We start from the raw sequence: 14,068 nt of genomic DNA on the forward strand, positions 1-14,068 counted from the left end.
CTGGCAAATTAGTTACCAAAGAAGAGTTCTTGAAAGAAATGCTTTTAGGCCTTTGGTATCTCTAAATGTCAATTAAATGAATGTCCATGTGGTAGAGAAACCAACACCAGAAGTATCACTTTCTTAGAAAATCATGCCTTTTGAAGCTATAAGCATTTGTTAGCAACATCAGTGTACATTTTAAGCACTTTCTGCTTTAAGTGAAAAACAAAGCAACTCCTAAAACTCTCAGATACGATACCAGGACTGTTGTATAAAAACATCACAGAGTATTAGTAATTGGAAGACAGGAAACTATCTTCATTGTGTTCTGTCCACAGAATTCTTGATAAAGAAAATAAGAATATTTAATTTGAGAAAAGCGATACTCTCCTAAAAACGTGGAAAAATATTCCCAATAAATTGTCCACGGATATTTAGCCTACTCTGTTTTCTGAATATTTCTGTATTTTCTGAAACTAGTATGATGTTTAAAAAATTTGTCTTACACAAATATTTTCTCACTACTAGATAAGTATTTAAAATGAGTTTGGAATCAAGAATGAAAAAAGTTGATAAACTTGTTTTATGCAATAGATTCATTAGAATTACTGAGAAAGACATATTTTGGCAATAAAAGCTATTAGAAAAAAGAAAATATCATTTTTTTTGTAATAAAAATCTGGCAAGCATTTCCTAGAACAAAAATTTTAGAAAATACTTAAATATTACATCTCTAAATCTCCATAGGAAACTCAAGTGTTACACACTGTCAAAGGAAAACACTTTGTTTTTAGGCATTGAAAGTACATTTAATTCTATCTAGTGAATTGAAACACATAATATAGCTGAGAACATGGATTCTTCTATTGAGACACAGATAAGTTAAAATTTTAACAAGTTAAAATAATTTTGTTTGTCACTCTTGCTCACAACCAAGGTTAATACATACAGGCCTGTCAAAAATATGGCCTAACAAAATAATAACCAAAAGTAAATAAATGTCTTCTAGCCACACAAAGCAAAATCATTCTAGCACTTCATTATCTTTACTGACCAATTTGTGTCCAACGGGTGACCAGGATAAATACTGAATTTTATGTGGAAGCTGATTTTCTGTTACAAAACCACTAAAAAAAGGAAAGAAGTTGAGATGGCTTTTTGTGCACAGTGCAAATGGATCATTATACTGTAAATTCATTTAAAATTCAAGAAGGGATATATTTTCTAACAGCTTATTGTTTCTTGAGCAATGCAAAATTATGGCAGGCAGTGGGACATGCAGTAACGTTACGGTGTGTACCAGTGCTGGTAAAAGCTTGCAACTCCAGTCTTTAAAAAGATATTAGTCAGGCTAAGAAGCCAGTCTTATCTCTTTCTAAATACTGCACAAGTATCTAAATAATTTGCTCTATGTGCAGTCTACATTGCAGTCTCGGTAAGTTATTGGGAAAGGCTCAAAGATATAGCATTTGAGACAAGCGTAAAAGCAGCAGTCATGTTTGTTAAGGTACATCACCCACATGCAGTACCTCTACTCACATTAGCTTGCAGCAATCTTTTCCTGTCACCTTGAGACAGTTTCCCAACAGTTTCTGCAGCTCAGTGCAGCCCCTGTTGCTCATAACTAAGAAGCATTTGGTCACGCTGCTACTTACGGCATAAAAAGGTGACTGGGGGAGGCAGATGGCCTCCTTCGAACTTGGGTGGAAAGAGAAGTGGTTTGGGGAAGATCGATAGCCATAGGAGAACTTTTGAGGAACTCAGGATGGACTATTACAAGATCACTGGAGCACCAAAGGACATGAGAATTTGAGGAAAGCTAAAGATTAGATTAGCCATAAAAAGAATGAATTAGCAAACAGAAGGGTATGGAGACACCAGATGTGAGATTGAAGAAGACTCAAGTAGTCAAGACAGGCTGGGAGAAAATCATGCAGAGAAGAAAAAAAAGTTGAAAATCTTAAGTAGTTAAAGTTTTAGGGCATGAAATATAAATCAGTCCAGCTATCAGGATAAGTAGATGAAAGGATTGCATGATTTTTTCAAGCAAATGAGTAACCTGGTAGATCCAGGTAAAAGCAAAGCAGGACTGTAATCACATTACTACAGATTTTTTCAGTGGAAATGCTTGCAAGTACATCACTACAGAGTATTCACCACAGCTATTTTTAAGAGATATCAGGCCTTACCCATAAATGAGATCATAAATGTGGTATGATGCCGTATAAGAGTATCTCCACAGCTGCAAAAATTAAGCAAGAAAACAATATTATTTTAGAAAAAGATAATCTAATTAAAAACAATCATCTGTCTTTTCATAGCCTATAATTTTCCTGAGAAAGTATCAAGAAACATTTATCTGTGGCAATCACAAACAGCAAAATACTAAAAGAAATCAAAGATTTCATGAAGTTATATATTAAAATAATTACCTTTGAATAATTGCTTTCCAGAGCTATGAAATATTTGTCTGATGATAAGACATAATTTGAAGCATTCACTTGTTTCTGAAAGATATATAAGTAGATTAGGCTCTAGTAAAAAAGCTTTACAAAAGGATTTGATGAGTCAGATTTTAATCTCACTTTTAAACTTTTAAACTTTTCAGTACCTGAAAAGCAACTGCATTTTACCTTCTTTTTATTAATTGAAAATGTACATACCATGGTGCTGTTTGTCATGATGGTAGTTGGGTAGTTCATTTCAACATTGTAAAGAATAAGATCATCTTCTGCAGACTGATGAAGATATTCATTATCTTTATAAACAAAATAAAAGAACTGTTACCTTGCACAGAAGATACTATAGAACAGTCCTGATTGATTATAAAAATATTCCTACTCCAATCAATGAATACATTTTTAGTAAATATCTTGTCATCTACACAAAAAATTATTTTCATCTAATGGTAACAAGGTATAAGCTTATCAACAAACTTTCTTCAGGGTTCCTAAGTACATTCTGAAGAATACATACTGCATACAGAATCAGATAGTTAACCGTATAATTAAATGCCAGATTTTGTTCTCGGTAATATCTGATCTAGAATATCAGGGATAGACTCATTACAAGGTCAGTATCACAATGGAAATGTTTAAAGAAAACATTCAGTTATTTGCTTATTTCATCAGAACATTCTGCAGAGAGCATCACCATGTAACTGATGATACGTAAATAACACCGCTCTTACTCACACAGGTCCTACAAAGTGAGAGTGAGTGGCCTTGAATTAGAATGGAATTCAACCCTACCTGCACTCAAGGCCTGATTCATAGGTGGAGAATAAGTAGAGAATGAAGATTAGAATTTTAGTTTCACATTGTTATTTTCACAGCTATAAACAGAAAGGAGGAGTTGCATACTTGTTGTAGCTAAAGAAAGACTTTTAACAGCTTAAATGCAGCCTGAAACATTGTATAAGGTGTCCATTTTAGGAAATTAGATCATCCTTGGATCTTTTGAGCACACTTCTGCGATTTGTGTAACAGCATTTGTGGTGATCTCAGGCACCCTTAGGAAGAGATATTCAATTTTAACTCCTTGCTTCAGAAGAAAAGTAGACATATGGAATGCTGTAGGCATGACTATCTATGGAATCTATGGCATGACTTTTGTGTGAGCTTTGTGACTGTTAAGAGGAAAGATAAGTCTAAGTGAGAAGGATATAAAGTAGGAAGGAAAATATTGGGTTTAGGTGATATGCTGCCTACATACTCAGACATTCAGAAAGAATTCTAACAAATGGTGACCTAATTTTTAAATCACGCAAGTGACGTCAACATAATTAAAATTATTAATTGCAAAATGAACTGCTGTTAGCAATAGGAGTGGTAGTATTGTGTGTAGGAGAATATAATCCAACCTAGCTCCAGCCTTTTGGTGCTGTTGCAATTCAATGATAACAAGACTAGGATTACAGCCACACACAGACACATCTATCAGCAGCAATTAACTCCATGTCTTTAGCTTCTAGCTAAAGGAACTTCCTTAGAAACTCAACCGTATTTTCTGTGCAATACATTGGAACTTGGGGATTCCATCAGAGTCGCCATTTCCTTAAAGGACATAAGAGCAGCTGTGTTAATTGCAGAAGCAGGTACTACTGAAAATAAAGAACGGGGCCTGCGAGACAAACTACCTCAATTATTACAAATGGTAAGTGAAAAGTGTTGTGACAAACCCCAAAAAGGAGATCACTTAAGAAATGACTGATACGTTGACATATTTCCTTCACTTGCCGCAATGAATATGACAGTAAAAGAAATAAAACTCTGAAGGCCTCTAAACTGCAACTTATACTTGACTCAAATATGTCTGTTGAAACATCAAATACCTGCATTTTCTGGAATGACTGACAGAATAGTAAATTTCAACCATACGTTTTGACTAGCAGATTGTTTCATTTCGTAGTTAGCATTCATTCATAGTAAAGCTGGAAGGAAAATACATTTCTGAATCTGTGTAAATACATATTAGAAAAGCACATCAAAGTACATTTGAGAAGAAATTTTACTTACCTGACACCCAATATGGAAAGAAGGTTTTATATTGGAAGTTTCCATTCAAATAATCCTCCAGTGTAAGAGCTCTGGTATCGTCATTTGTGTTGACAACTAAGAATAAGATAGGAAGTTTATGTTAATTCAATGCTGTGAAGTGGGAAAAACATAAAGAAAAAAATTAATTACTACTCCAATATTTCCTTTTTCTATATTTACACCCAGGAATAGTAAGGATAGCATAATCCTGGAAGTATGCAGAGAATAGGCACAGCAGAAAGGAAAATTCTCTTCTACAGTTTCGATAATGTCCTTTTGCATGTGAAGTTCTCACCTTTAGGAACATAAAATTAGAAACCAGACAACTATTTTATTTCACCCAGTCATTTATTCACATAGAGGTATTTACTCATAGACCCTGTGAATCCAAGAAAACTCCTTTCCACAAAAAAGAGAAATCAAAGTGTTTTTTATAAAGCATGAGTTTCATGAACTTGTATGATACGCAGAGACAACTGTTTTAAGAGGTATCTGTCCTTACTCAGTAGAGCCAAATAACAGCATCTTAAAAAATACATATAAGGCTTGCAAAATAATCACTGTTCATATATGTTTCTTTGTAACCACATGAAAAATTAAAATAAAAGTTTGCAGGTAAAAAGAATGCTGAAAAATAACTGATGAGTGTACCCAAATTTCGACTACTTATTTAAAGCTGCAAAAGAAAACTGGAAATGATTCTGGAGAGAAGACAAGGACTCTAATACTTGATTTCTAAGTAGATCAGTTATCTGCATTAAAATAATGCACAAAATTGTGGTTGGTTTTGCGGCTCTCATGTGACTATGTTTCTTCCCAAAGCTAAACACCTTAAGCAAGGCCAGTTTTAAAACACAATTTAAGGACAATCAACTGGACGAGGAGAGTGTGATGCCGAAAATGCTGCCTTGCTAAGCATATGGAAATGAAAAATTCCATTATAAAAATGTAAAAAAAGGCAATAAAAGGAAAAACATACAGTGCACAAGAGAAAGAGTATTAAAAATATTTAATTCTTAAAAGATAAAGGAACATTTCTGATAATGGTGAGTTTTTATAGTTCAGTACCATAATAATGGCAGCTTTTATGTCTAGACATTCGGGATTCTATGCCTTTTTCCTTTAAAATCGAGGGGACTTTTGCAATGGTCTTCAGAGGTAGTGGGGATGTCATACTGCAGCCTAGCACGTCTCTGTGACTTCCCTTGTTTGTTCCTTCAGAGCACTCAGATGACAGCCAGATAATCAAGATGACTCGTTGCCCTCAGGTTTTATATCATGCTCCACCACTTCCCCATTACAGCTGCCCTCTCTGTTAAGATTACACTGACTTCTTGGGAAACGTTTCTTCTCTTCTATGGTACTTTGTAATGATAACACACATTTTCTTCTGCTAAGTGACTATTATTTACTGTAGAATACACATGTCAGGTTGACTGTTGAGACCACTCTTGGCTGCACTAATGCAGAAGAAAGCTGTCATGAGAAATAAAACTGAATGCCAATCCACACACAAAAACCTATCAGTATAAACTCTGAGCTAGCAATATGTCCAGAAAATATCCCAAGAATTTCAATAAGAAGTTGATTCCTCTTTCTAATACCATGCCTGTATATTAGAGATCTTTAATATGCCAATGATAAGCATGGAGGATGGCAAAATCTTAAAAAAATGCAGAGAAAATAATTCCAAAGATGAATCCACTTTGATTTATATTGAATGATAATTACTTATCACTACATTTGAGTTCAAATTCTTTAAGTGAATATGCCTATTAGCAAGAGAAAGACCCTGTTAAGATCTGTTTCCATGGTTCTGGGTATAGGAAGCTTAAATTTGCAATCCTCTTCAATACCGTATTCTGGTAAAATTTTCTGGTTTCTTCTCTCAGCTTAAGAGGGTTTTTTACTAAAAAGACAAGCAACATCATGAATGTCTCATCTCTGGTCTAATTTTCCCAGCTTTAATTTAAACCTTTAATCTGTTCGCTATCTATCTTTACATACTTAATATTCTGTGATAGTTTATTATGAGTGATAATGATTTTCAAAATGTGTCCACTCATATCTGAATTTCTACCAGGGGATTGAAAAAAATCTGAGGACAACTATTTCTTACTTGATTACTTATAATTTTGAATGCTTGTTTCTAGGCAACAGAAGATATCTTTAAATGCTTTAATTAAAAGCAGCATCTTTAATTGTTTCCTACAATTGTTGCTGATTGTTTCTTCTGTAACTAAAGAATGAATCAATAATAGTATTTAAAAAATTGGCTTGCAGACCCTAATATGAAAAAGTAGTCTACACATCTGTAGCACTATACAGACAAGGATGAGGATTGCTGTTGGCATACTTGGTACATTCTTTCATTGTGTTTCGTGTCTCAAGGAAATAACAAACATGAAAAAAGATGCCTAGGGACAAAAAAGAAGCAAATAGCAGATCAAACCACAGAAATGAAAACTTACTGACTTTCAGTTTTCTCTTTTTCCTTCACCACTTCACTCAGTTTTAAGCCTTTATAGCTTGTTTAGAGGGTGAAGTTGTATACTTCTCTGTGCATCTAATTGGTTATTTTGCTTCACAATGTAACTTGCTTTATATATTCCATGATCATCATTACTCACTCATGCATTCAAGCTACAAGTATAATAGCGGTGACAAAAGCCTCTAAGCATCTATTAATCTACTATTATCACTGTTGTGAGAGACCTCAATAAAATACAGACAGCAGAACTTCCAATTATATTAAACCCAGATTAACGCACATTAGTCTATTACTGTGAAACTCAGTATTAGCAGGATTACTCCTTTTCAAAGACTGGATGTGGGTAGATCAGTGCAATGCTTGACTTCTGTGTCAAAGCCCTGTTGTCTTATTCCACCGCATGTTCTAATGTGCGGCCATATAAATTGTTTCTACTCCTGCCAAATTAAAGCAAGAGTACACATTAATCAGAAAGTATTTGGGTTTCCATATTTATTATTTTTATACCTGTAGTTGTACATATGTATCTTATATGTATTTATAAATATCTAAAATATATGTATTTTTATATGTACTTTATTTAGCATCCAGTGCTACAAAGCAAAGAGATGATTTGCTAAAAGAAAGATGGTTAGCATGGTGCTACATCCCGCTTCTGTTCATTCTTATCTCTATGGGCTGATGCTGATTAGGTAGAGCACCAGTCCCTTCAACATATGCAGGAAGACAGCCTTCGACTTGAGTAAACCACAGCCCAGTTTAGTATCAGAAATTAATTACAATGCTCCCATTCTTTCTCCAGAACTTCTGGTCACACTCAGGTCCATGTCAGCTGAATTTGCTTTTCCATGCCTGAGTTATATTCAGCCATTTTTTGTGAGGTGTGCCACTGCTTTCTCAGTGAAGTTTATTCTATGAACACTCTTTGGACTGAGAAGAAAAAACGAAGTCTGAACAAGTTATGTCCTGCAGCATGATCCAGATCGTATTATTGGTAGGAACAGAAGCTGTGTATGGAAAGCTACAGAATGCTAGAAGGAGAATGGTTCAGTTTACTAGTGACCCTTTCAGTTGCTGAAAATTAAGTTTTCAGAAAATATATTTATAAAGAAAACCTAATATAAAATTTACCTTAGATCATAGCCACTGAACATTATTTCTAAGCATAGACTTGGAGACATAAAATTGTTGTGGTAATTCCTTTTAGAGTATTTATTTTGTAACTGGTATGTGACTAAGCTCGGAAAATTAATAAAGGCTGTTCATGCTGATTTAAGAATCTAGGTTTCTTCAAAGCACTAATCAGATTTGGAAAGAAAAAGGGCCCTTCCAGCCCCACAGTCCTAGGAGCATTGTCATGGAACAGAGCTGTACAAGTATAAACTGAACCCTGTTAGGAGAATATAAACTAATGGAGCATACTGGGTTTTGAAAATTAATCTTGAAATATTTTAGTATGAATCCCTAACAATTTTTATGCAGTCTAAAGTATCAAATAGAAGAGGTATGAATTAGTCTAATCCATGTTGATGTTGGGTTTTACTACTCTGCTCTAGTAACTTATGATAGCCCCCAGTGTACAGTGTGAACTGCAGCTAGGTTTACACTATTACTTAGATCTGAGCCTGAAATTGTAGCCAAGACTGAACCAACAGATTTTTGTGGAAGCACACTGTCACAGAGATCTCTTGATTTTCAATTACAAGGAACTTCAACAACAGATGAGAGTGTATAATCTCTAATTGTCACTTGACCATTTTGATAGATGGCCAAGAAGAGGAGAATTTCTCTTTATTTTGATTTTAAGTAAAATATCTAGGCACTCATTTCAATTAGATGGTGGCAGCGTCTCCAGCTGAGTTCGGTGCTAGCAACTGGAGGAATTTTTCTTCCACTTCACAATGATGGAAGTAATTCTTTGACTTTGCATCGGAATGCAAGGAGGCATTTATTGAATCAGAAAACAGATTTGGCGGGGGTGTAGACAAGAACACCACCAGTTCCTAAGAAACTGTCTGCTCACCTGCCTGAGAAGTATGCCCTATGATGTAATCTGCAATAGCAGAGAACCAGGGTCTTGGTCTTAGGTCTAGGGCAAGTGTACAATGGGACCAGAAACATTGACAAGAAAGATCTGGATACTCTCTAAAAATAGCAGAAGATTAACTGGAGTCTAAGCAATTCATTCAGTTAATTGTAACTGTGCCTATGGTTCTGGTTTTCACCTGCAGACAGGTATTTTCCTTCTTGTTTATGTTGTAGAAGACCAGGATGAGTACACAAGTGAAAAGAAACTCTTTCTGAACTGTTTATAGACTTGGGTTATCATAGTTATTTAAATCACACAGCACATTCCTAACTCAAAGAAATGTCAAAAAACTATCACTTATTTCTTAGGCATAGATGCCATTCTCTATATTAAGATTGGCCCTCCTTGCTCTTCTGAGCCTTGTAGAAATTGTGTAATAACTGCAGTTAAGTATTGCTCCCCTAGTATCGTCCATGAAAAGAAAATTATTTTCCAATATAACCTTTGAGAATATTTCACATTTTTACACTCTTCTATGTGTAAACCACAACCAGCTATCACACTTTGAGAACTTTGAATAACATGGAATTACCAGACACTTAAGCAGACAAAACCAGAACTAAGTGTTTCATAGAATCATAGAAGCAGAAGCAGGGTCACCTAGATCAGGTCGCATAGGAACATGTCCAGGCAGGTCTTGAAGACCTCCAAGGAAGGAGACTCCACAACCCCCCTGGGCAACCTGTTCCACTGCTCTGTCACTCTCATGGTGAAGTAGTTTTTTCTTATGTTTAAGTGGAACTTTTTGTGTTCCAGCTTCATCCTGTTACCTCTTGTCCTGTTACTATTTACTATAGAAAAAAAGGATGTCCCAACCTCCTGACATCCACCCTTTAGATATTTATAAATCTTAATAAGATCATCCCTCAACCTCCTCTTCTCCAGACTAAACAGCCCCAGTTCCCGCAGTCTTTCCTCGTATGAGAGATGTTCTATACCCTTGATCATCTTGGTGGCCCTGCACTGGACTCTCTCCAGCAGTTCCCTGTCCCTCTTGAGCTGAGGAGCCCAGAACTGGACACAGTCCTCCAGATGAAGCCTCATCAGGGGAGACTAGAGGGGGAGAAGAACCTCCCACTACCTGCTGGCCACACTCTTCTTGATGCATCCCAGAACATCATTGGCTTTCTTGGCCACGAGGGCACATTGCTGGCTCATGTTTAGTTTATTATCAATCAGGACTCCCAGGTCTCTCTCTGCAGAGCTGCTCTTCAGCAGTTCTTCCAGTTCTTTCAGAATTGCAGATGACATTTTTCTTTGCTCATCTCTTAAGCAGAAATTTAGTTGGTCTATGTCCATATGTTTCTCATATGGAATTAGTTGTCTTTCTAGATTGCCACAGCCTTTCAGTTAAGCAGTAGTAAAGGCAGAATGTACAAACAACATTACATCTCTGTAGGTGTTACCTATTTGTCTTCAATTTACAAAATTTTTAAGCTCAAAATTAATTTCTACTTCTTCCATTTACAATTACTAAGAATTCAAAAAGTTTTAGGCATTCCAACATATAACAGCAGCACTGCACTTCCAGTTCCACTTGAGAATAAGAAGTTGTAATCAGACATGTTGAACATAATCGTGTGTTCAACATCATTGTGTATTCCACAACTGCCTAAAACGCTCTTCAAAAGCACTCTGCAAAGTAAGATAAACTCGTTATCATCCTACTGGATCTAAATGTGATGTCTGATATGACTGGTTAACAAGTCGTTATTCCAAGAAACTGTGAAAGATTAAAAGAGTTCTTCACAATGGCTCATGTACTGAACAGGGTCAGAATAAGACCAATAAGCTGACATGTGGTAATTTCAGACAGGAAAAAAAATAAATTCACTTCCTCCTACAGTGCCTTCTTTACTAACTTCAGTGTCTTCAATGGCAAACTGATCCTTGGTCTCTAGCCTCTTTGTCTCCCCACTGCTCTTTTTATTTAAATCTCATAAAAATATTTTGACTTGTCTTAACATGCAGACTTGGTATGAGTAACCCTGACTCGATATCATATCATAGAATCATAGAATGGTAGGGGTTGGAAGGGACCTTTAGAGATCATCTAGTCCAAACCCCCTGCAGAAGCAGGGTCACCTAGATCAGGTCACATAGGAACATGTCCAGGCAGGTCTTGAAGATCTCCAAGGAAGAAGACTCCACAACCCCTCTGGGCAGCCTGTTCCACTGCTCTGTCACTCTCACGGTGAAATAGTTTTTTCTTATGTTTAAGTGGAACTTTTTGTGTTCCAGCTTCATCCCATTACCCCTTGTCCTGTTGCTAGCTACTATAGAAAAAAAGGATGTCCCAACCTCCTGACACCCACCTTTTAGATATTTATAAATATATTATATATATCTAAAATATATAAATATTTTAGATATTTATAAATGTTAAAAAGATCACCCCTCACTCTCCTCTTCTCCAGACTAAACAGCCCCAATTCCCACAGCCTTTCCTCATATGAAAGATGTTCCATTCCCCTGATCGTCTTGGTGGGCCTGCACTGGACTCTCTCCAGCACTTCGCTGTCCCTCTTGAGCTGAGGAGTCCAGAACTGGACATAGTACTCCAGATGAGGCCTCACCAGGGCAGAGTAGAGAGGGAGAAGAACCTCCCTTGACCTGCTGACCACACTCTTCTTGATGCATCCCAGGATGCCATTGGCCTTCTTGGCCACGAGGGCACATTGCTGGCTCATATTTAGCTTATTATCAATCAGGACTCCCAGGTCTCTCTCTGCAGAGCTGCTCTTCAGCAGTTTGACCCCCAAATATCATATAAATATCATATATTTATCTAGTAATTATCTAGTAATGAAAGCTCAGATTTGACCATGCTCAAGATAGCCAAAAAACCTGGTGCCCCTTCATTGACAGTAAAACTAAAACCTATCACTCTGAGACAGTATCTCTTCCCAGCACTGCCTCCCACCTTGATACCTTCTATCCTCATGTCCACATGCTGCATAACAGAATCAGTCCTAACTGCTACAGAAACCTTCAACCCTTCTCTCAACAAAACAGCCCATGATAATCCTATTCCATAGAAATATCAGGTAGGAATGAGATTTCACCTTTCACAAAACTTGCATATTAACTACAGGACTTAACCTTCAAAAAAATTAAGCAGAAACCTGATTTTATAACATTTAGTTGTAATCACAAAACTGATTCCTTCATCTCAGTCACCTTGACAACACATGAACAAAGAACAATATCAGAAAAAAGATCCCTGTTACTGGAATATAGGCTTTTAAATACAATTTTAATTATTTTTGGGACATTCAATTAATCTACTATAGTGAAAGTACCATGTAGCTAGATAGATAGATTGCCCTTACTGCACCTCTCATGGGAAAAAATTACCTTCAAGTCAGTGCCACACAGGCTCTAAATTTCAGACCACCCTCATCTCAGACTTTACCAAAGGACTCGGCAGACCACACTGTGGTGATTTACCTACAGCTGGCATAACACTTGAGCAAACTATGTATCCCTACTTTATACAATGCTGTTTTTAATTTTTCAAACCCAGTTTAAAATACATTCATAAACAATTCATTGAACCCTACCTACAACAAAAAGTTTAATTGTAATTAGATAAAGAAGTTACATAATTATTACACAACCGTTTGGATACAAATACAAGCTCACTAAGCTAGAGGAAATTCCTAACAGTTTGTGAGAGTCTCAACCACTAAAACAAAACATGAGAAGATCTGAGAATTATTTTGGCAGTCCTATCTATGGACATTATGTATAATGCACAATAAAATTAATTTGGGTGCTTTTCACTTCAAGGAGTTCCCTGTTTCAAGAACTGCTGAAGTTTCAATCCTACCTTCAGGATAATTCTGTTGTCAATATGTTTCTGTTAAATGACAAAATCATGACAATTCTCACAGGACAATACTAAAGATGAATTGACAAACTTTTATAAACTGTCTGAAGCTATAGTAGCTAAAGATATACTGTTTTACACTACATTAGGTTACAAATGCCTTACCTTTTGATGGAAGCAGTATAATACACATAAGTAGTAAGGAAAGCAAAAGGCATATAACCACACCAAATATGATTTTTAGTCGGGTCTGCAGGACAGAAATAAACAATAATTACATTCTAATATTGCCTAAAGCATGCTTCTATGGCTTGTAAATTATTAAATCCTTCCACTCTCTAACTGCTGTAAGCAACAAGCGACAATGTCCCTGCAGCACGTTTGAAAAGACTTCCCTTTCCTTTTTCATGAAAACAAATACTTTCACATCCGAGCCTGGCCTTGTGCAACAATTGACAGTTTAAAACAACAGATATAAAAGTTACCAAAAGCTGAATCCAGCAGCATACAGACCTTCATTTTCCTGCTGTATTCTAAAAGAATGTAAATTCTCTCTTCTGGGTGTTGGTCAGTGGATCTGGTAGAAGAGTTTGAAAAGGCAGTGTCTGTTTTCACAGTTTGAGGCCAAACCTCTGGCAGACTTTTTTTTTTTTCCTACATACTTTTGAAAACTGTGCCAAATTTCAAAGGGTTTCCATAAAATTAGAAACACGCTTTCGGGGCAGTTCTTGGATGAGAAATGGACAGTGGGTGGCTGTAAGGGTGGTGATTATATACTTGCCATCAATATGAGCTGTAACCAGCATCTGCTTACACTAACTTAAGGGTTTTATGACTCAACAGTTACTTGATATTTACTGGTTTTCTCTGAAAAGTATCTACTGTGTATTTTGGCAATTCTCTCGTTCTCAGGACACAGTCATGACCTTATTTCTAGTCTCTCTAGCGGGATTAGAAGAAAATTCTATAGTTTTAGTGTTTACATGTAATTCATGTATGTTTACTTTTTGAAATAATAAATGATAGTGTAAGAATGCAAAGCAAGAAGCAGAAACAGTATTGCTTAATGTCTTCCACATGGGAGAACTATTTTTTTTTAATCAGAAAACGATAAACTTCTGCAGGCTATGCAAGAG

General features: G+C 36.1%; 1 protein-coding gene across 2 annotated transcripts in view; it reads right to left on the reverse strand.

Moving 5' to 3' along the window:
• FAP (fibroblast activation protein alpha) overlaps nucleotides 1-13,605 on the reverse strand; it is a 39,765-nt gene extending 26,160 nt beyond the window's left edge. The window contains exons 1-7 of one of the 2 annotated variants that reach the window (XM_062004754.1): nucleotides 13,446-13,605; nucleotides 13,098-13,182; nucleotides 4,500-4,595; nucleotides 2,646-2,740; nucleotides 2,415-2,489; nucleotides 2,172-2,224; nucleotides 1,037-1,109 (exon numbers count right to left, since the gene is read on the reverse strand). In XM_062004754.1, coding sequence (XP_061860738.1) covers nucleotides 1,037-1,109; nucleotides 2,172-2,224; nucleotides 2,415-2,489; nucleotides 2,646-2,740; nucleotides 4,500-4,595; nucleotides 13,098-13,182; nucleotides 13,446-13,451 — 483 coding nt within the window. In that variant the 5' untranslated portion in view covers nucleotides 13,452-13,605. The remainder of the gene's footprint in view (nucleotides 1-1,036; nucleotides 1,110-2,171; nucleotides 2,225-2,414; nucleotides 2,490-2,645; nucleotides 2,741-4,499; nucleotides 4,596-13,097; nucleotides 13,183-13,445) is intronic. The other variant, XM_062004755.1, reaches the window with a different exon arrangement.
• Between the last annotated feature and the right edge of the window lie 463 nt (nucleotides 13,606-14,068).

This window comes from Colius striatus, chromosome 11 (genome assembly GCF_028858725.1).
Source record: "Colius striatus isolate bColStr4 chromosome 11, bColStr4.1.hap1, whole genome shotgun sequence".
NCBI classification, from domain to species: domain Eukaryota; kingdom Metazoa; phylum Chordata; class Aves; order Coliiformes; family Coliidae; genus Colius; species Colius striatus.